The 23,585-nt window shown below is 34.4% G+C and overlaps 2 protein-coding genes and 1 pseudogene across 2 annotated transcripts; 1 reads left to right on the forward strand and 2 right to left on the reverse strand.

Annotated features, from left to right (window-relative positions):
- The first annotated feature begins 1,568 nt into the window (after positions 1–1,568).
- LOC120129674 lies at positions 1,569–15,800 on the forward strand (annotated as a pseudogene).
- An 883-nt stretch (positions 15,801–16,683) lies between these two features.
- Positions 16,684–19,152, reverse strand: LOC120129639 (cyclin-U4-1-like). Its single transcript, XM_039147098.1, has 2 exons — positions 18,771–19,152; positions 16,684–17,051 (listed from the first exon to the last, which is right to left on the reverse strand). Exons 1-2 carry the CDS (start codon positions 19,103–19,105, stop codon positions 16,763–16,765), a joined length of 624 nt encoding a protein of 207 aa, XP_039003029.1. The 5' UTR covers positions 19,106–19,152; the 3' UTR covers positions 16,684–16,762.
- A 1,150-nt stretch (positions 19,153–20,302) lies between these two features.
- On the reverse strand, positions 20,303–23,048 carry LOC120129611 (pentatricopeptide repeat-containing protein At1g02150-like). Its single transcript, XM_039147078.1, has 2 exons — positions 22,588–23,048; positions 20,303–21,882 (listed from the first exon to the last, which is right to left on the reverse strand). The coding sequence occupies exons 1-2, from the start codon at positions 22,951–22,953 to the stop codon at positions 20,626–20,628; spliced, it is 1,623 nt and encodes a 540-aa protein (XP_039003009.1). The 5' UTR covers positions 22,954–23,048; the 3' UTR covers positions 20,303–20,625.
- Between the last annotated feature and the right edge of the window lie 537 nt (positions 23,049–23,585).

A 23,585-nucleotide genomic window follows, 5' to 3' on the forward strand; every position in this document is an offset into this window, starting at 1 on the left:
AATTCACTTTTGCCTTTCAATTTTTAAAAAGAAGCATCATTCAACAATTAAATTGATGGTATGAAATAAACTATAACAATTTGATTCAATTTGTGATCATCACCGGAAGTCTTCAAATAAACATGCACAAGCATAATCCATTAAAATATAACAAACTTCAAGCCAACATTGGTATTAGCAAAATTAGTAAAGCATAAAACAAAAGAAAAATAATGTATGAAACCATCTTACAAAATCATTGTAATAGCAGAATCATATATCACTAATAGTAATATATGTATTATAAATTTGAAGAGTCCAAATAAAAATAGACAATATTTAGCTCACTATCAGCATTCAATTTTTCTTGTAAATAGACAATATTTAGCTCTGACAATCCAAAGATTTGTTGAACTTCATCAATATTAGGATCATTCAAAAGATGAATTTGCATATATAAAAGTGAATGCAAGAACATAACAATTCTTACTAAAATGATAAAAATTTTAAAAAATTAAAAAATTACTAACATCAGTTATATATCTAAATGTATTGAAGAAACAAACTTTGAAAATAATGCAAGGAAACTACAATGTCTTTAACAATTTGACAGAACCTAGAAAACATTGTATAACCAAATCAGAACTTTAAAAGTCCATCTACACATTTTATAACTTAAAAGTTCAATCTCTAATAATTTTTTACTATAAAAAATACTAAAACAAAGAAATTTTCCTGTATACTTGTAGACACTTTAAAATCCCTTAAAAACAAATCTGAATATTTCACAATTTGAGAAAACCCACCAACCTAAAAGAAATTAACAAAGGAATCAATAATCTAAAAGTAAAATTCTAAAACCATACAAGAATACCACAAAAATTTTACTTTCAAAATGAAATTCAAATATTGAAAATAAAAATGAACCCTAATCTAGAACAAACAAATGAAAAGTAAATATAAAGATGAAGAATCTGGAAGAAAAAAAAGCCGCTAATGAAGGAAGCAGAGATAATAGATTTTTCTTGTAAAAACAATAAATCTCCATAGAAGAAGAACTTATCACCTGATTTTCGTTGCTATAAAAAGGATGAGATGAGACGCCAGTTGTGGTTTTTTTTACAGGAGTTTTGAATGCTTTTGAAGTAGCAGATGCTCTCCAGATGAAGTGAGAAGGCATGTAAAACAACTTACCGAAAATAAAAGGATAAGTCATTTTACGGAGAATAGCGTGATTTTTCAGTTGACAAGTAATTTGTTTTACATTGTAACACCCTAATTTAGTGGTTATGTTTCTTCTAGATTAAATATGAAGTTGGTTGGAAAATAATTGTTTTATTAGACCATTATTTTATTAAACAATTGATGATAATGAATTAGGTAGAATGTGAACAATTGTTGGGTGAAATAGAAATAAAATAAGGATAATGACATTCTATAATTGAAAAAAAAATTATTATACAAACCCAAACATGAAGATAAAAGTCTTTGAAGTCTGACAAAGAAAGCAACCAAATAAAGTTGAAGACTTTCTATCATATACGTGTAGCTTTGTTGTATTAATTATCTAAGGGTAAAGGGGCATGTAGATGAGGAAAAATAAGAAAGCTGAAGATAGAGACATGAGAGAAAAAAAGAAAAAAAAAGTGAGCGGTTTTGGGGATTTGGTAACGCCGATTCAATTTTCTTTTCGGTGGAGAAGGAACACAAGCAGCTACAACCTCCGTCTTACATTACAGCTTCGTGCTTCACTAGCAAATACAAAAGTAGTTTCAAGCAGAAAGCGGTTTTGTAACTGTAAGAGAGCAGCAGCCCAAAGATTATTTAAAAGAAAAGATCATATGGGGAACTGTCAAACTGCTGAGGCAGCCACCGTGGAGATTCAACACCCAGGGAACAAGATCGAGAGGGTTTACTGGTCGGTTAGTGCTAATGAAATCATGGGTTCGAATCCGGGTCATTACGTTGCACTCGTGGTCACCTCGCCCACTTTAAAGAACGAAAATGGTACGCCGGTGCAACTTAAGCTCTTGAAAACGAATGATTTTCGATAGATAAACGACCATCTAGAACCATTATCAATAATCGGAGGTTGGATCCGTGTAGAGGAGCACAAGGTGGTTTCGATGGTGTATTTTGTTTTCGAACGATGGTAGTATCACCAGGTTTGACTACCCGCCAGTGAAACTTCTTCGGTGGAAATGGCTACATTAAATGAAAAAAACAAGAAAGAAAAGTTAAAGTGGAGAATAGCAAATAACGTGGTTTTGGGGGTTTGTTATTAGAGAAAATAACCTCAGTGACCAAAAATCCTAGAAAATATACGATTTTGATCAACTTTTTTTGAATTTGCGAAAATGACCAACAAAATCGCAATGTGATCTCTAATTCGCATTGCGATCTCCACTATCGCAAATTCGCGTTGCATTTCGCGTTGCGATAGTTGAAAATCGCGTTGCGATTTTCCATTTCACGTTGCGATAGTTGAAAATCGCAACGCGATTTTCCATTTCGCGTTGCGATAATTGAAAATCGCAACGCGATTTTCCATTTCGCGTTGCAATTTTCCATTTCGTGTATAGTCTACAGTTGTTGTTGCGATAGTCTACAGTTGTCGTTGCGATAGTTAAAAAAAAGATTTTGTTTCTTAAGAATTTTCTCTAAAAGATAGTATCCGCGCGGACGTGTCGAAGACACGTATTACCACGACCATGACCACGACCACGACCCGAGACGAACGGCGGCGGCGGCGGCACGCGAGAGTCCCCCTTGTTCTCTATCACTCAACAAGGAAGTGGGAAAGCCAAGCCTTAAATATCATTCCCAATAGTGTTTCCAATACTATGTGAGATTGAGCATTACCAACACTTGTTTCCAATACAATGTGATTATTCAGGAAACAATTAACAATCATGCACCTTAAAACAACTGAATTAACAACCAATTGCATTAGTATTATACGATTAAATATGTCATAATTAAAAGTCAATCTACAATCAATCGCGATTATTTCAATTTTAAGCAAAACATTAAAAAATAATATCACTATTTAAGGCTCAATCCCACATAGTATTGGGAACAAGTGTTGGTAATGCTCAAATCCTACATAGTATTGGAAACACTATTGGGAATAGTATTTAAGGCTTGACTTTCTCACTTCCTTGTTGAGTGATAGAGAACAAGGGGGACTCTCGCGCACCGCCGCCGTCCGTCTTGGGTCGGGTCGTGGTCGTGGTCGTACGTGTCTTCGACACGTCCACGCGGATACTATCTTTTTAGAGAAAATTCTTAAGAAACAAATTTTTTTTTAACTATCACAACTGTAGACTATCGCAACGCGAAATGGAAAATCGCAACGCGAAATGGAAAATCGCAATGCGATTTTAACTTATCGCAACGCGAAATGAAAAATCGCAACGCGAAATGAAAAATCGCAACGCGAACTGGAAAATCGCAACGCGATTATCGCAACGCGAAATGGAAAATCTCAACGCGAAATGCAACGCGAATTTGCGATACTGGAGATCGCAATACGAATTAGAGATCGCATTGCGATTTTGTTGGTCATTTTCGCAAATCCAAAAAAAGTTGGTCAAAATCGTATATTATCTGGGATTTTTGGTCACTGAGGTTATTTTCTCTTGTTATTAAAGTGAGAATAGGAAATTACAAGGTAAGTCATCCAAGTTGTTAAAAGATCAACCTTGTCTCTTAGCTTTCATATTGTTATGATTATGGCATAATGGTTTTATTAAGATTGATTTAGTCCCTAATTTTAGTAATTAAAAATTATATTAACTCCTAAAGATTTTAGTTTTAACAATTGGGTCTCCAAACTATTAGTTAGATTCTAATTAGTTATTTTTATGGCAAGGAAAATTATTTGAAGTCGTATTTGTACGATAGATCGTCCGTGTTTGTTAGAAAAAGATTGGAAGCTATAAATCAAATTGGTGAGCTAGAATTCAAGAGTAAAATTTTGGGTTTTGTTGACATCCAGAGTCAGATTCTGAAGTCCGTTTTGCCAAATTTGAACCTGGTAAGCTGTTTTTCACTGATTAATCATCCAATTCGATATGTTTTTCGAAATTAAGCCTCATTTTTTATGAAATTTCTATTGTTATATATTTGAGGAATTATTGAAAGTTGATTTCAAGATCGAGGATGATCGAATGGAGTTTAAATGGTCGATCAGTATGGCACGAAAATCGAGGTAATACATTACTACATCTTTATGCTTTATGGAACATGTTGATAATGGATAAATGCATGGATATATATATGATTGGTCTATTATGCATGTTTGATTATGAATGGATTTGAACTGAATACAGTTTAAGTGATAAATTATGAGAATACTTCAATTAGGTAAAAATTACGAAAATATCCTTATGTTGTAAAAAGACAAGAATTGACCCTCGAAGTTGTATAAGAAGTTTGTAAAGACATATTGATATGATGAAACTACTGATGTGTATGGAAAATACTAGTTTTGCTTAGGAAATCTGGATAACCGATTTTTAAACCCAAGATGGCTTGTACAAGATACTAGAAGTTGATAAGGAATAATTTAAAGTTTAGAGATTATCCGAGAAAGCGATTAACCCTAGAATCTCTAAATTGTAATTATATTTATTAAGAGTTTTAATACCAAAATTATATGGTTAAGAAATTACGAGATTACCCTTGAGAGGGAAAAATAGCCCGAATTGACCCTTAATGGAAAAGTACTCAAGAAGTCACACCTAAATCGATGAATTACTAGTTTCATCGTTAAGTTCACATGTTTATACAGAAAATTCCTAATAATCCGTAAATCTCTGAGTTATGAGTAAATATCTGAGGAATAATTTATCGAGGATGCTCTTTTGACAAAATTATTCAAAAGGATTGAAGTAAATGATAAATTTGAATTAAATAATAAGACCTGACGAAATGAAATGATTGAAATACCCTAGATCTGTAAAATAACCAAAATGCCCTTATGGCCTAGACTAAGTAAATGTCTTGGATTAATTAAGAAATCCAAATAAACATGGGTGTTGTACTACCCTTAAAAGTTATGTAACTCAACTTAAGTGAGTTGACCAACGCTAATGCTATGTCAGTACCTGAATAACTTAGATACCACTCGAATCTTGGTTCGTCTCCTAAGTTTGGATCGATGATAATTCTGAAAGTACTCAGCTCAACTCAACTCTAGATCACATTCGGTACTAAGAAGTGGATATTTATTAGACAAATCAACTACGGATATCAAATTGAACTGAACGAAAGTATAATATGTATTGAAATTCAGAAACGTCCGAATTATTCTGGAAAACTCTGAAGTAACCAGGATAGACTTTACTAAGTGATCTAAGTAAGCTCAATGACTGAGAATTAAATTAGTGATTTGGATGAGTCTGGGAATGCTAATGAACTTACATGATGTACTCTCCTTTTGGGTCATGAACTACGAACCAAGCACGTCAGCATTTCATGATATTGTGGAAGTGTGGAAATGAAATAAAGACATTGGAAGATCTATTCAATGATGATTCCGAAGATGATCTATGGACAATATTTTGTGGTATTAAAGAGCAAATACCTTGGAAGGACAATGAATTGACCAGTTGATACATGCACCAGAGTCCATAATACATGCTTCTTTGGACTAATGTTTCTACTCGAACCTATTAGAAGAACAAAGTCTCGAAGATTCAAAGCATATCTATTCGGTAAGTATAATGTGAATGAATCATTAAACGATTCTAATGTTGCTCCCTTTAATGTTTCAGATTCGAGGTTGAATCTTTTTTAAGAAAGATAGGATGATACATGCATCACAAGGCTCACATCAAAGGAATAAGTAATAACTCTTCCAAATGATCCACTCGTCCAAGCATTGGAAAAGAAGATCAGAACAGAAGCAGACTTACGATGACTTTTTGAATGGGATCCTGATCTTATTTAGTCAATATGTCTTCTGGAGATACAACCTTCTGTATCTTATCTTTCCAACGGTTCTTGAATCGTATCAATCCGATATCGGGAACTCAAGATATGACTATTTTACTGAAGACGGTGCATGCAGAAAATCCTATACGGGATTAATACGGGATTTTGTAAATATTACGAATTTTCAATATTTTTATTGATTATTTGTAATATAACTTAATATAGGATGATGCATTATCTTTTAGGATTAGATTTATTATTTTATTAGGAATTAAGGTTAGGTTAAAAGTATTATCTTTAGTTATTATTATTTTATTAGGAATTAGAGTTAAGATATGTTTAGTTTATTATTATTTTATTCATTAGTTATTTAGGACCTTTAGAACTCAGCCCCTATATAAAGGAGGCTTCATTAAACTTTGCAATTCAAGATTTCTTTGATTAATAATACAACGAGAGTTCGTTTTTGCAAGTGTTGATTGAATTGTGCCTTCGAAGCTTCTTCTCCTTGAGTTCTTTCAAGTTCTTGCGAGGGAGATTAATCTTCACACTCCAATTTGCCTTTTCATCGTGACTAGGAGGGTTGGTTAGAGCCATATTATCGTGTTTGCCTTTTCATTGCGACTAGGAGGGCTCGATAGGACATTATCCATCGATTTTCCACATATCCATCCACGTCATCAATCATCTTTACCGTTCACCTTCATAAGGGAGATCTTTTGATTTCTTGGTTATCTTATTTTATTTACAATTCCTTTATCTTTTCTTTATCTTGTTTTAATCTTATTTCTTATCTTGTTTCCAGCACTAAAAAGAAACCCTAAAGAACCCTATCTATTACCGCCACCTTCCCCATTCATCCCTTATTGTTCTTCATAGAGTCTAGATCTTTTCTAGGTTTGATTCTTCAACAAGAGCAACGTTTATCAATCCGCCACCGCTTCCCTATCACCAGTCGACAAGCATTAGTTATGGGAACTATTCATATAAGAGTTGTTCGATAATCCGATCAATCGACATAGATTGTAAAGGTCATGAATCTTTGTTCTTCCTTATCAGCTCAAATTACTCTAGTCATGTATGAAAACACAAGTAACTCCGATGTAAAGGATTCTGAATACCCTTCTGATTACATAAAGCTTCCGAAAAATGTCCGAATAAGATGATCCTGATAAATCATATTCTGAATAACTGATGATTCTGTCAGTTAATGAACTCTTCCAATAGTGATTCTAACTTCCGAATTTCTATCGGTAAATTGAAGATCTGTGTTTCTCTTCTTGATAAGATTATCCAATATCTCTGAATAATATCTGGAAACTCTAGTGTGTTCCCTAGTCACATGAATATTTTATCTGATTTCTGATTTGAATTCTATTCTGACATCTGATCTGAAATCTGTTCTGATTCCTGACCTGGATTTTGTTCTGATATCTGATCTGAATTATGTTTTGTTTTTTGATCTCTGTTTATTGACGGTAAATGTTTTATTTGGGGGTATTGTTGGAGGAAATATATTTGCAGGTTCCTTGACTTTGTGCTCAGGGTCTTACTGTTGTGCAGGGGGTGTATGGATCTGGGGAACCTACACATTATAATATGTTCGGTTGAAGGGATTACTATAGTTTTTGATAAATAAAAAATATGTTTTAAAAATATCTGTATCTTTTCACTGGTTTTGAGGGAACACACTAGATAACCTATTCTGATCTCCTAAACTCAGTCATCCGAAATATTTCTCTGAACTGAGAGCTCACTGTCTGTTACTACCTGAAATATCAGGAGGATTTCCGCTCAACATAAAGATCTGTAGATGTCTAAACTGATAAGGAAATATATGTTTATCTGTATCTGCACGTTCTTCAGCATCTGCACATTCTTCAGCATCATCTGGTAGTTTTGTATTACTGAGCTTTCCAAAGCTCACTCTGTTACTCACCTTTTCTGGTTAAAAGAATCGTACCAGTACATCTATCGACATCAGTAAAGAAGTTCTTCTAACGTTGCTTGCAGAGTATGGTACATGTGATTAGGGGTCATGTAATTGTATTTTGTTTTATATACGAGTCTGAAAATATATTTTATCTCTACATACTGATAAATCATTTTATGAATTACATGTTTTAATAAAAGTTTTAAATTTTCTGAGATTTTTACAGTGGGTCGCTCCGGTGGCCCTAATGTGACACCCTAGATCGGATCGAGTTACATGTATCGGTCTGAGGGGTTACATACATTGACTTTTTATTCTACTTGAACCAAACACTTGAAAACATGGAAAACATTTTTCGCAAAATCATTTACATGAAACAACACACATCCTAAATGACATGTTTAAGGACTAAATGGAAAATAGGCAAAATGTTAGGTATTTAAAACATAATTTACCTAAATTATTTTAATATTAAATATTTACTTTTGTTTTAAAACATTAAAATTGGTGCACAACTGAAACCCGGTATCGGGAGTTGTTTAAGAAGAATATTAAATATTAAACATTAAATATTAATTTAATGTGAAATAGAATTAAATTTTATTTAATAGATATTATTATAACATTATTAGTTAATCTAGTGAGATGAGATGTGAAAATCTTTAAATTTGAATTTAAATTATAATAGTATTAGTTTTGATAAGTGTGGGTGATTATAAAATAGTATTTACTTGAGAGATTATCAATCAATTGATAATAAATATTTACACACTCTTATAAAAATCATGCTCGAAAAAACCTCTATGAATAATAATCAACCTTTATTTAATAAAGTCACTTAATTCGTTATATTTTAATAATATAAATTAAACAAAGTAAACTAAAAGGATAATTTATAATTGACTTTTGTCATATTTAATATGAATTAATCTAACGTCAAATATGGACGATTATAAACGTGAAAACCAATGTTTAATTCGCATAACATAACACATTATATTCATTTGTAAGTTAATAACCTTAGTAAACCTAGGGAAGGGCATGGAACCCGAATCCGACGGATTTTGACCCGACCCGATCGAGTCGGGTTTTTTTTTTAAAATTCAGGTTCGGATCGGGTCGGATTTTATATTAAAATATTCATAGTAGGGTCGGAGTCGAGTTTAGAGTTAAAATAATCCTACCCGACCCGAATAGTTAATGCATAATTATTATTTTTTTACTTTGACTATTCATACCCTAAGTCGGGGCAAAATCAACGAGATAATGCGTTGAATTTTTTTTTCACGAGATAGTGCCATCGTCAGATTAATTGCTCAGATGGGGTGATCTCTACAGTCCCCGGGGTAGGTCGCCATGCACGCCCAGCGACCTACCAGATCGCCATGCACGCCCAGCGACCTAGGTAGGTCGCCATGTAATCCAACCCCCAAAGGTCGCCATGCAGTCCATGAATAAATGTTTAGCCGTTTGGCAGCCGACTCATTGCTTAAACAAGCAGAAAGCAAACAAGCACAAGCCAAAGACAAGTCAATGAAAGTGGACAATATCATATTAATAATATTGCATCTTAGGCTGGAAAATACTAAATACTCATCCAATATAAAGAAATAAAAGGTCTAATCATGTTTTCAGTCGTTGTACTATCCAACTATTTAAAATGCAGTCCCTCTAATTTAAATCTAAGTATTTTTCACCCTTCTAAAAACTAATATTTCTTTTTAAATGTTTTTAGTCTTTGTTTAAATGAAGAATTATAATTTTCAACCTTTTGAAAAATAAAAAAGTTGATTTACTTTTTTTTGTTTATCAATTGATATTCGATCAATTGATCGATTATTTCAGACTAGATTTTACATAAACTCATTTTAAAAATGGCATTGTCATATTAATTTATTTCATTCACAAAATTCCAATTATCTAAAATATTATAATTTTATCTCAGAACAAACATAAATTTCTAATTTCACTTGATTAGTACAGAACACGTGAAAAGTTCAATAAAAATAAAAATATTCAACCTGAAATCTCTGGTTCTGAATTCAAGATTATAAGATTTTGAAAAATTGAACTGTGTTGATTTTTCTTTCTACTTGTATGACTTCAATAACACTTTATATCACATAATTCAATTTAGTACGTATCTTCAGGCATTTGCCAAGCATGGACTGCATGGCGACCTTTGGGGGCTGAATGGATTGCATGGCGACCTACCTAGGTCGCTGGGTGTGCATGGCGACCTACCCCATCTAACAGGGACGTCGCCCGGAGCACCTGGCGACCTATATGGGAATTGTAGAGATCACCCCATCTGAGCAATTAATCTGGCGAGGGCACTATCTCGTGAAAAAAAAATTCAACGCATTATCTCGTTGATTTTGCCCGAATAGTTAATGCATAATTATTATTTTTTTACTTTGACTATTCATACCCTAGTCGGCAACTTTCATGGTTCCGAGGGTTAAAATAAGTATATATCCATACAAAATATATTATAAAAACAGATACCCATTTTTTTGTGTTTCGTGAGAATAGTAGTTGTCCCGAATTTTTAAAAATTCCAAATCCTTTTCAAAGAATTTTCTGAATAATAAATGATAACTGAACGTGATAGCATCCAAGCTTCATGCACCTATACCTCTATAAATTGGTGCAATAAACTACGCAACCAGCACCTAAAACTCTAAACCATGAAAATTGTATCACCTGGAGGTTTGTTCATCTTCTTTCTCTTCTCCGACCAAGCGTGGGTTTTAATAAATAAAAAAAATTAAATCGGGTCGGGTCGGGTCGGATTTTTTTAATTGCCTATTGAGTCGGGTGGAATTATAATTTCGTCGGGTCAAGTCAGGTTACGGGTGAAATACTCTTTCTTCTCAGATCGGGTGGTCTAAAAACCCGACCCATGTCCACCCCTAAGTAAACCATGCCAACTAAACGGTTCATCCTCAGCTACTTTGCGTGACATTTCTACTAAAAAAATATTAAATATTAAACATTAAATATTAATTTAACGTGAAAACCAGTGTAGATTTCTTTTGAAAATATTCATTCCAACTCAAAAAAAAAAAAATCATGCCAATGAGTTTGAAAGAGATGTTTTAAGAAAGAAAAAACAATTCTAACATCCTAACCAGAATGGTTAATGATCTAAACCCTAAATTTTGAACATAGTAAAGGGACCGAAACCAAATTTTTTATCCTGTTGCAGACTACTGTTGAGTTCCCTGTAAAAGACGAGCTTGAATTGGCATTAGAGGAAGCTTCCATGCCGAACAAGATGGTGATCATCGGGGTCGTCAACTGAGCATACGTCGAGTAGACTGTCGACGCCGAGACGACAATTCTGGACTTATTCTGTCACTCCCCGAAGTTGAGGCAAAATTTTGAAGGACCCAGTTGTAATATTCTCAACATTTTATGGTAGTTTCTAAATTTTCTGAGAGTCTAGGGACTCAACCTTGAATTTGCCCATTCCTTTAAACTGGAAAAAAGTGTTTTAAAAGGTTTGAACCCAAGACTTTAGGGTTATGGCCTCCAACACCTAACCAACTAGGCTAAGGCACTATTAATGATTAAAATAAATAAAATATATTTTATTCGTTTAAAGCTCGGGTTATAAACCAAAACCAATCCCCCCTTTTCCATATTTAAAACCCTAAAATCACTAATTTTCCAACCCTAGCTTCAACCTGCCACTCCCCGCCTCCATCAAATCCATCGCTGTCCTACCGTCGTTGAGCGCACCACCACCCTTATCCGACTCGCAATCGATTGATGACTAAAACCCGAGCCTCTTTGCTCCGAAAATCGACATTGTTCGCCATAATAGTTCATCGTAAAGCTTCACCAAAACCCTCTCACATCGCCATTCCCATTGGCTTCCCCAGCGTCGTGCGATCGAAACTCAAGAGTTTTGGCCACCTATTATCGTGCCATCGCCGTTCGCCGTGGGTAAGACTTTCGACCGCCACCTTTTCAATTTTTTCATCAAGATATTGAGTTGATTTTGAGTTAATTAGGTTATAATGTTAAGTTGCAGCTTATGGAGTGATCAATCATCCTCAACGACCTCTGTCACCGTCGCACGCGTCGCCATGCGCCTAGGGCTTCTCGATCGGTCCAGTCAGACTGAACTGGAGCTGAGTCAACTCGTTAAGTTAACTCGACTGAGTTGACTTTGACTTTGACTTTGACTAAAAAGTTAAATTTTTTGAGAAGTCATATTTTATTTTTCGACGTTTTGAGTCCGAATTTGAAGTCTGTTTTTGTCCAATTCGAACCCGATAAGCTGTTTTTCACTGATTAACCTCCCGATTCAATATTTTGTTTGCAATTAAACTCCATTTCTGATGTAATTTATGTTCATATGTACTCGATATATTATTGGACGTTGGATTCAAGTTTGAGAGCGATCGAATAGAGTTTGAATGTTCGACCGGTGTAGCTTGAGAATTGAGGTAATACTTTACTACCCTATGCATGTTTTATGGTACATATTGGTATTGCTAAGTGCATAGATGAATATGTTTCATCTCATCTGTATAGTTAATTATTTCTAAACTCAATTCGAATGCAGTAAAAAGTAAATAACTGAATAAAACTCTAATGCCTCGTATAAGAAATTATAAGATTTATAAGGAACAATTCCAAGTTTCGTGATTAACTAGTGAAGCGTTTAACCTCATAACCCTTAAAATTTGATTACTCTTGTTAAAAATTGAAACACCGAAAATACCTAAATGAGAAATTATAAAATTACCCTTGAGAGGTAAAAATAGCTCGGATTGACCCAGATTGATAAAGTACCCTGAGAATTCATATCTAATCTGATAAATTACTGATTTAACTGTTAAGTTCCTATTTTGTTCGGAAGATTTCTAATAAATAGTTTGTAATCTCTGAGAAGGCACTGGACCCAAAATTTCTGATTTATAAGCATACACCTGAAGACTGACTTATCAAAAGTACTCTTATGGTTAGAATTGTTTGAAATGATTGAAATAAATGACAAGTTTGAATTAAATGGAAAGATTGGACGGAAGGAAAGGACTGAAATACCATTGTACTGTAAAATGACCAAAATACCCCTAAAGTGTGAAATAACCTAAAATAGCCTTAGACCCTGGAATGACTGAATACCCTTAAGCTCTAGAATGAATAAATCTACCTCGAATACTAGAATGATCTAAATACCCTCATGACTTGGATTAAGTAAATGCCTTTGGATAACTTCTGAAGATACTGGTGAAACTTTAAATGCTATAATGCCCCTGAGGTTTTTAAAGTACGGCCTAAGTAGGTCGATCATCCCTAATACTATTAAAACACAGGAAGTAAATAAATATTTCTTAAATGCTTGTTCGTCTCCTCATAATCCGTCCAAATATGGTTTTGAAGGTGATCAGTTCGATTTTGCAGTGCATCTAGTTTTAAGAAATGAATATTCGTGAAGTTTCTCTACCTACATAATTGATAAGTGTCACCTTTGTTGGGAATTGTACATTGCGATTGGAATTGAAAACCTGTTAAGATGCTTGAAATCTGGAATTTTGTAAATCGCTACATACCCTTATTAAATTGATTTATCAAATTTCTCAGGAATTAAATGATTAAAATGCCTTTATAAGCTTGATTGATGGAATCACTTTAGGAATGCCTGAATCCTAAATAAATTTTAATGCAATAATTCCTTAATACCTTGCTAATATATCTGAATAATATGATCTTGATAAATCACTTTCTAAGTGACTGATGAATCCGTTATCTATCAAACCCCCTTTTTATAAGGATCTCATTTCTAAAATTCAATCAGTTTGTAGAAGTTTCATGTTTTCCCCGCTTGATAATTGCTAGGTCCTCTGGAAAATAATTGGATCCTCTAGCGTGTTCCCTACGTGATATATGATTATTTTATCTGTCCTGAAATGTGATTTACCAAAGTTAATGATTTATTGAATCTTTTAACTGTTCGATATTCTGATTTACTGATGTATTGATTTATTGTTTATGAACTATGGTTACATGATATGTGCTCTCTGGTTACTTGTTTTCATTGGAAAATATAATTGTTCCTTATTTATGGATCATGGAATCTACTGTTTATTGTATGAACCGATTATTGGGATATTGTCTGGTTAGGATTCTAGAGTATGGAGGTTCAGCTCGGATCAAGCTGGTAATTCGTTACGGACCTAAGGTGACCTTGGGTAGACACTGAGGCCCCAAGGCATTTCCTTGGGTAGGCTCTAAGGCCCTAAGGCACTTCCTTGGGTAGGCTCTTAGGCCCTAAGGTACTCCCTTGGGTATGCTCTCATGCCCCAAGATATTCCCTTAGGTTGGCACCTACACGCAATGGGCCTAGGGTAAGTCCTTATGCATGTAATTTTGGGGAACTGTATATCGGTGTTCAGTTGAAGGGTATTATTGTGGTCTTAAAAATATGTGTTAAACTGTTGTTGTTTTAAAAGATTTGTACACTTTCTATGTTTTTGTTGAAACACATACACTACACTCCTCATCTCAATCTCCTGAATTTGTCTCTGATTATTTCCTTCATATTTTGATTTCCTGATGGTTACCTGAAGAAATAATTAATGAAATATGAGCTCGTCGCAAGAATTTGATGATGTCTGTATCGTTAAGAAAATTTATGTTTTACCATATACCTGATAACCTATTGCATTCATATGGTAGTTCTATATTACTGAGCTTTCCAAAGCTTACTCTGTTACTTACCATTTCAGGTTAAAGAGTTTGATCATGTGCTTTTATCGACATCAGTAAAGGAGTTTCACCGGCGTTGCTTACGGAATACAATGCATGTAATTAGGGGGCATATAGGTTGTATTATGTTTTTATATTCGAGTTTGAAACTTGTTTTACTATTGGATATTGTTGAATTCTATTTTTAATAAATAAATGATTTTCTAAACTTGTATTTTATCTATAAATTATTTTACAGTTTTAAATGGATTAACAAAAATTTTAAATTTTCCAGGATTTTCAGTCTGGGTCGTTCCGGTGACCCTAATGTGACACCACAGGTCGGATAGGATCGGATCACTTGTATCAGTATGAGAGTGTTACATATTCTTGGAGAGCTTTTGGCTGGGAGAAGATATGAGGCCATTGTTCGACCATCTGCTCCTCGTGACAGTGGATTAGGCGGCTCACGACCGATGCATGTTCAAGCGGTTGCATTGTTACCGACTAATGATGGAGGGGGTCGATTTCGGGGAGGAGAAGGTTTACATGTCGGGGGATTTCATCAACATGACGTGGAGAAGAACCCTTTTTCTTTTGGATGTCTTGAAGCGTGGATACAATTTCATTTTTTCGGTATGCCTTAGTTATTATTCTTGTTTAATATACTTATTATTACATCAAGCTAAGTCTAAATTTTGCTCATTCTATTGGGACACCGATGTAATGTGGTTGCAAAATCCATTTGCTAAGCTAAGTTTAAATGGAACCGAGGATCTTCAAATTAGCGTTGATAAAAATTTTCACGATCCACGACCCGATCGTAATTTGATCAACACGGGCTTCTACCTCATCAAATCAAATAACAAGACGATCGCTCTCTTCAATAGATGGTAGTCGCTCAAGGACAAATTCACGAGGTCAAAAGAGCAAGATGTGTTGTTAGACCTAATGCAACATGGCATCGTCACCGAGTTTCATCTCCGAGTAAGTTTCTTGGAGACGAGGTATTTTAGCGGCTTCTGTGAAGACAGTCGAGACGTCGGCACGGTGACGACGGTCCATGCGAATTGTTTCCGCCACATAAACGCCAAGGTTAGGGATTTAACGGCTGTCCTCGGCGACTGGAAGTGGTTCAAGGCTGCTTGTCACCAAGTACCCCAAGGCTGCTATCAATATAACTAGTAGTTTTCGTTGGTCACCACACGATGGATGTTGGAATTCATGGAAACGTCATCATTAACTTAAAACGTATTGGTTTCGTCTCTTAATTAATTTTGTAAAGAAAATATCAGTTCAAATTAATTTCTTGTATCAATAAATGGTATTTTAATATAAGATCATTTTAGATGTATGATAAATATGGACGGAGTTAATATCAGGCGACCTTCAACAGACAAAATGAGTCAAGTTCCTTGGTATAACATTTATGTCATCTTTCCTTATTCATTTCTCTTCTTTTAGACTTCTCATATTCGTTAATTAGCCTAATTAAACAATGCTGATAATGATTTACAGATTATAGGTTTATCAATCAGTTCAGAAGCACTTGCTTGTGGGGTTAACGTAAATGCAGTAAACACCAAGGATTCGGTGCCGAACGATATTTGTTGATAGGAATAAATGGGTCACAACGATCATAGGTACTTCATCTTTTTCGTTTGAAAAGTCCGGATTAGTGATTGTGGAGTGGCCGTTGCTTAGTGCAGAGGCTCTCTGTTTTATGAGGAAGGAGGGTCAAAGTTAGGATGTAAAATGTTGACCCTCTCTTCTCGAAGGATTTTATAATAATTTTTAGTGTTTATTATGATGATTATTTATAGTCTGACAAAATAGATAGACTTAAGTGATGTGATTTTTATTAATTAATTTTAATAAATCACTTGATATTTGTCAAAAATCATGTCAAAAGATCATGACTTTTTGATTGGTATAAAACTTTCGAGACCCAATGTCTATAGATGTTCTCCTGATATTTGTCAAAAAATATGTCAAAGGATCATGACTTCTTGATTGGTATAAAACTTTCGAGGCCCAATGTCTATTGATGTTCTCCCGGTCGTTATTTAAGCAGTAATTCATGGAAAACGACGTTTACCTGTACATTACATAAACAAGTGGAGACCCAAAACCTCCCCAAAAGGAAAACCAAAACAAGTGATGCAGCCAAAAAGAAAGAATGTTTCAAACACAAAACCAAAGGGCTTAAACAGCAAGTTGTTCCTTTTGATGGGAAGTGTTGGCGGGTTCCTCTTCATTGAAACACAAATGGAGTTTCATGGAGGATTCCGCAGAACTTGGTGGCAGTGGTGGTGGTGGTGGAGGCTGCAGCAGCATCAACATCTCCCTTTGAAGGTGGGAGTAATAGGTTTGGAAAGTTTTGAGGTTTACGTTTAAGTTGAAACCTAATCCGAATAGGAAATCCACTTCCAGCATGTTCATTTCTACTGTGCTGATTCCTCCTACTTTTGCATAGTAAGCATTGTTGTAATACCTGAAAGATTAGGTTTCAAAAATATCACAAACCCAACCTTTGGAACTTGGTATAATAGTGGCATAACAACTTTATAAGATGACCCAAAAATTTCAACTTTTAAGGTTGATTTGAACTCATTCGGTGGCTTTAGCGGTAAGATGAAATATTATTTTTCAAAAGATTCATGTTCGAGTGGCTATAGAGTGTGTGTATATTATTAATAGTTAAAAGATTCTAAATATATACTATCATGTAATTATTATCTCAGACTATTTATATTGAGATAAAAATACTTCAAGATTCAACTTGATACTTAAAACTTCTAAAAAAATCCAATTCAACACCGAATTGAATTGAAGTTTAAATGCATACTCTGATTAAAGAAGTTAAACAACTGGATTGAATATTAGAATCAAATTCAAATATCAAAATATATATTAATCCCAAAATCATTAAATCTACGATGTAGACTTAATTGAATGACATATAACATTAATTTAAAAGTTCAAATGTCATTTTTAAGTGACGTGAAATATTTATATGGTCCATGATAACTTAAAAGAAAATGTTGCATTCAATCTAATCCGATTTTACACTATTTAATCGAGTTAGATTAAATTGTTAGTATATGATTGGATTAAAATATTTAAATTATGTTTAAATGATTGTTTTAATAAATAAATTTTAAAATTTATAAAATAATTATTAAATTTACTAATTTATTAAAAAATGATACTATGATTTTATAACAATATTAAGATTTTGATAAATTTAATGATCATTTTATAATAAATTAATAAATGTATTGACTATTTTATAACTTTTGAAAGTTTAATGATTAAAATAATTATATGGGTAACGTTTAATGACTTGTAGTTTACTTCACCCAAAAAGAAAAATAATAAGCGTATTCAATGGAGACACCGATTGTGTTTTTAGTTGCCTTTTTTGTTATCAAGGCTTCTCCTTGGCTATGCGGGGAATTTTTGAATTAACAATGACTCAAACCTGCTTAAATAGAACTAAACTGCTTATCATTTGAATCAATCACGTTAATAACACATTAAAATTTAATTATAAGTTTCTTTGCATTAACATTTGACTTCATAACTTTTTCATTTTTAAAATATTCACACAAACCAAATTCTTTCATAGTTAAAGAAATGAATATAATTTTTAGAGATGTTAGGTTGAGTACTAGAGACAATAAAGTATTTAAGCTTTAATTATCAAATGGTTGAGAATATTTACGATGGATAATATAACTTGTAAATTTTAATAGCATGTATTAATAAAAAAACATTCTACAATAAAAAGGGTAAATCACTGGATTTGTCACTTTACTTTCTTCGATTTGATCCTGAATGTATCAGTTTGACTACTAAACTTTAAATAAAATATTAATTTGACTCCTGAATTTGATCAAAGTCTCTAATTACAGAACCGTTATTGATGATGACGTCAACAAACTAAGGGGAGTAAACGACTCAGTGACCAAAATGTAAAAACCAATAACATAAGTGACCAAAACTTAATAAATTGATAATGTAAATGACCAAAACTCAAGTTTTCTGAATTTGGTGAACAAAAGCGTTTAAACATGAAAGAAAATTGACAATCCAGCAGTTTACCTATAGAAAGAAACTAAATCATAATTCGGTAAACATTAAAGAAATCAGAGTATCCAAAACTAAAAAGATCCAAATGGCAAAATTCTATATGGTTTTGAGAACTTACAAGTCATCCATGAACTTGGCAGCAACCATGACACTGGTGATAAGCAGGCGATGAACGTTGAAAGAATCGATGGGCAAAGAGGGATGCCTTTGAGCAAACCGATTGAGATAAACATAAGCCACCACAAAGCAAGAGGGGCTGCAATTTGCGTACTTGTGAATTCTGTGGAGGTAGCTGTGGATCGAGATGGCTGGCCGTATTAGGCCGTGGAAGATCGACATCTTCTCGGCCTGAAACCCACCGTTTATGTCGTTGGATTCGGCAACATTTTGGATGAGAGAAGAGAGGAAAGTTATGAGATTTTGAAGCACTTTTGGGTTCTCTAGCTCTTCCATGGCTCACGAGGTTTTTGGACAAGAAGAGTTGAATATGTTGTGCTGTTTCTCTCGTGAGGTACATGTTTATAAAATAGGTTTTGAAGGTGGTTGTTAGAGTTTGTGCTCACTCGTAAATTTCTCAATTGAGTAACTCAACGGTGGTAGAGAATATGTTGTTCTTTATAAAATAATAAGTTTAAGAAGTTATGTATATAAAGTACGTGCGTAGTTGATTGATAAAAAAATTATAAACATATATTATTTTATAATCAATTGTGGCTCGCAAGATTCTATTTCGACCACAGATCTTTTAGTTTTATCAATTAATCTATTTAATTATTTTATTTCAGTCACTAGTCTTTTAGCTTTAGCTTTATCAATTAATTTATTTAAGGACGTGACCTGATTTAATTGTGAAATTAACCGCATCAAATAGTATTATTGAAAAAGGATTGAAGTTTGCCGTGATTAAAGTTGATGCCAATGTTGTTGTGGTAATGGCATGCAACACCCATCATGTGACAACATGTGGGAAAATGTGGTTTTAATTGTGTGGGTCCTGCTTTCGGAAAGATCCTAGCAGTTTCAGCATGTGTGCCAAATCTAAAACAAATTGGATTTGTCATGTTTCGTATCGTATCGGTCAGGTACCTTGTATTTGGTCTGTTGCTTCATAATATATGCTTGTGAAGCAGATGAGGGATCTTGCCAGGCATGCCTTTTGTTCAAATAAAACTAGGAAACAAACAATAACTTTGAACATGAACACCACAACTCGCCAACATGGGAGCGGACTTCATAGCCAAGATGACCCTTTCGTCTGACGGATCATTGATTGCTATGTTGTCCTTTTCCCAGCCATTTTCACGTAGTTTAGACAATTAACCTTTGAACCCTAACTCCGTCTATGCCGAACTTTAGAGCAATAATAATATATGTAACGTAAAGTTGGTTCAGATTCCATGGTACATCTCATTAACTCTGCCATTTGCCCCAACCTCTCATCAATGATGAATCTTGAGATGTTAAAATAATTTGACCTTAGATCCACTTGAGCTCAGTGTCATAAGGACAAAAAAGGCTAAACTATTTATGTGAAACATACTCAACAGGACATTGTTTTTAACAAGAAAATCATGGTTCCCTGCCTTCTACAATTGTTTGTCAAAATATCTTACAAAATCATTAATCCAATACCCTCTCAAAACTCTTTCATTTCCACAACACATTATATATGAAAAGGTATGGGATGTGACCAAACCAAAACAACTTTATATATAGGTTCAATCAGCTTCTAAGTCATGAGAATGCTAAACTATTCATATCCTTTCCACTTGAGCACCTAAACAGGCTTAAATTTGCAAATTCATAAATCTCGAACAGGGTTAAACGGTAAGTGCACCCGCAAGAGTTCGTCTAGGTCCGTTTTTCAAGCTTCCCCTGCACAAATGCATCCAAATGCGTAGATAAATAGCTATAAGTTCTGATCCATGCCGACATCAGCGAATATGTTTAACCCATGACTTAAATACCGGTCATCAGGCGCTGCTCTGCAGTTGGTTGAGAAGCACCTCCGAATTATCATCCTTGTACTCAACAACGGAACTATAGGGGTTGTTTATATCTTTGTCTGTTGGCAATTCACTTCCGATGGCACCTTCTGATAATCCAATTTGTGATGCATAAGCTTCGTTTTTTAGATATCCGGCTTGCTGTATCAATCCCACCAAAAGCTCCCTACTTTCCTCGTCTCCTTTTTCCTCGCAGAGACTAAAGAAGGCAGAAACATTTGTGGGCTTCGGCCTCCAACTTCTTGAGCCTTCGGTTGCAAAAGCTTCTTTTAGGCAAGATAGAGCCTCGTCGATTCTCGCCTCTCTGATACGCCCTTCAGCAAGAGTTTCCCATGAGCTTGAATTTGGCTTTCCTCCGGCATCAGCTATGTGATTGAAAAAGCTCTCAGCTTTATCAAAGTTACCTTCTTTGACATACCACCCGATGAGAAGATTCGCTATTCTAGGGTCGTAAGATGTTTTAACCGATAGCCACTCTTTGTAAATCTCTTCCGCCCCTTCAATATCGTCGGTCCTAACCAGAGACGAGATCACTGCATGATAACCTAAATTCGGAATACTGGGGAAAATAGATTTGTAAACTTTCCACACCCGATAAACCTCCTCCGTATTACCAACATTACCATAAAGTGTAATAAGATAATGATATGGTATACGATCCCGACCAGTGATCCTACTCTCTACATTTCTCAAGCATTCTTCGGCTTTCTTAGGCAGTCCCATCTTGATATACATAGTCGCCATTGTGCTAAACGTAGTCCAGTTTGGAATGATGCTTCGATCTTCTTTCATCTGCTCATATACTCGTTCCATTCTTTCCACAGATCCTTGGGAACCACAAGACGACAACCAGATGTTGTATGAATATATATCTAGACGTATGTTTTTTACCAACATTTCCGAAACCATGGACTCGACTTTATCGTACTCCTTAAGGTTCATGTATAGGGTCATCATCACATTATACGGAAGAGGATGCAAGGCATAACCTTTGTTCCTCATATCGTTGATTAAAGACTCCGCCTTTTCTTGCAATCTTGCTCGCACATAGGCATTCAGAAGGGCTCCGTAGATCCTTTTGTCCTTCAAAGTATCGGGGAGTTGAAGGAAGTAATCTTCGGCGCTCGAAACTCCGCGCACCTTGGAAATAAGATCCAATTCAATCGCGGCATCACTAGCTGAAAATCTAAACCTCTCACTTCTGTTGTTCATCCACTCGTAAACCTGTACAATGTCGGAAATGTTTTTAAAAATGATGTCTGATACGAGACCATCAACAACTTTACTAAACAAAGGTGCTGAAAAGTGTTAACTTCCCAGAAAAAAATTCACAATTCTACGAGGTCATCAACTACACTGACAACAAGAATCAAAGCATCTTCCCACCAAGTAGGCTCTTCTAAATTATGTTGCACTAATAAGTATACGGGGACAGATTCAGGGACGTAAAACAGTAATTTCCGAAATTACATGATAAGGGTATGACAAGGATACGGTATGAAGACATATCAACTCAGAAGTACTCAGATTCTCTCCGAAAATGTGTTGTAAGTCGACTGATATTCCAGACTTCAAAATTAACTTCAATTTTTTTATTCAAAATCATTTTTTTTTAAATTTTTTTAAAGTTAAATCTAAAAAATAATTTGTGTATGCGCTTAAATATCAAATGTCATTGCTGGTATTGGGTAATTGAAACTGTATTGGATTACTGTACCCGTGCAACATATCTTCTAAATGTATTAAAATATGCCATTTTGCTTTTACTTTTAGGACAAACACACACCCAAAATGTGCAAATATGTTTATGGACAAACAACAAAGTACCAAAATTTAAGAAAGAAGTCGATTCCCAGTAAATAATTTATAGAATCGACAACAGATAAATAGAAAACACCAAAAGAGAATATAATTCATTTCTGGGTATACCTCAAGAGCCTGCTTGTAACGCCTGTACTTCCTCAACTCCTTGACAACCCTACAAAGCTCCCATTTGGTGACCTTGCTGCCGCCTTTCTCCCAGTCGTTCAACACGGAGGCGGAACCCAATTGAGGGTTTTCCATGAGAGAGATTTTTTTGTAGAGCGCGATCCATTTGACCATGGGTCTTCTCTCGAAGTCCACCGTTCCATAGCCATGGACCTGTGGGATTGAACAAGTGATTTGGAGCTTTTTGAAGCTCTGGGTTTTGGAAAGGATGAACCGGGGGATCTGACGTGGGAGCTGTCGGGAGTAGGAAGAGAACGAAGAGAGAGAAACACGGTGGTTCAACACCGATGGAGGCTGGAGAAGCATACTTTTGCTTTTGTTTTTGGTTACTTGCAGAGCAGAGGTTCTACTTGAAGATAGAGTTCAAATGAAATTATCTTTGTTCGATCGTATGGTTCGGTTCGTCCGGGCTAATCTAGATTGAGTTTAGACAAAAGTTTGATCTGATTTAAATAATAAAAATAAAAAACTACTTCAAATATCACTTATATTTGTCCGACGATTTATTTATATCACTAAACTTTTAATTTTTTTAACTTATAACATTGAATTTTAAATTTACATTCAATTATATCACCCTATAATTAAGTCAATTAATATGGTTACTAGTTATTGATGTAACATGCCACATTAAAATAATATCGTTTTGGTGTAGTTGTTTTGGTGACTAAAACAATTTTGTTTTAGACATTAAATTTTAGTAGTATATCGATTTTGCCATAAATTTTAGACAGTTTTATTTTTTAACATTCTATTTGTCGACTGTCATCAGTAGCTAAGCATCACCTGTCATCGATTATATTTCACAATAGGATCAATAGAAGAATATTTTCTTATGATTTATTTTTCACAAAATTCACTCAAAGTCGGTAAAAATCAATTTAAAAGTTTGACATATTCATACTATGATCTCTTTCAATGACTTTTAGATGAGGCTA

This window comes from Hibiscus syriacus, unplaced genomic scaffold (assembly GCF_006381635.1).
Source record: "Hibiscus syriacus cultivar Baekdansim isolate YM2019G1 unplaced genomic scaffold, ASM638163v2 tig00110503_pilon, whole genome shotgun sequence".
Classification (NCBI taxonomy): Eukaryota; Viridiplantae; Streptophyta; class Magnoliopsida; order Malvales; family Malvaceae; genus Hibiscus; species Hibiscus syriacus.

Coding starts and splice junctions, on each gene's coding strand:
- LOC120129639 (XM_039147098.1), bottom strand. CDS start 19,105: ATGGAAGAGCTAGAGAACCCAAAAGTGCTTCAAAATCTCATAACTTTC. Junction 17,052..18,770: donor GCCAAGTTCATGGATGACTT/GTAAGTTCTCAA, acceptor CTAATCTTTCAG/GTATTACAACAATGCTTACT.
- LOC120129611 (XM_039147078.1), bottom strand. CDS start 22,953: ATGCTTCTCCAGCCTCCATCGGTGTTGAACCACCGTGTTTCTCTCTCT. Junction 21,883..22,587: donor GTTACAAGCAGGCTCTTGAG/GTATACCCAGAA, acceptor GACATTGTACAG/GTTTACGAGTGGATGAACAA.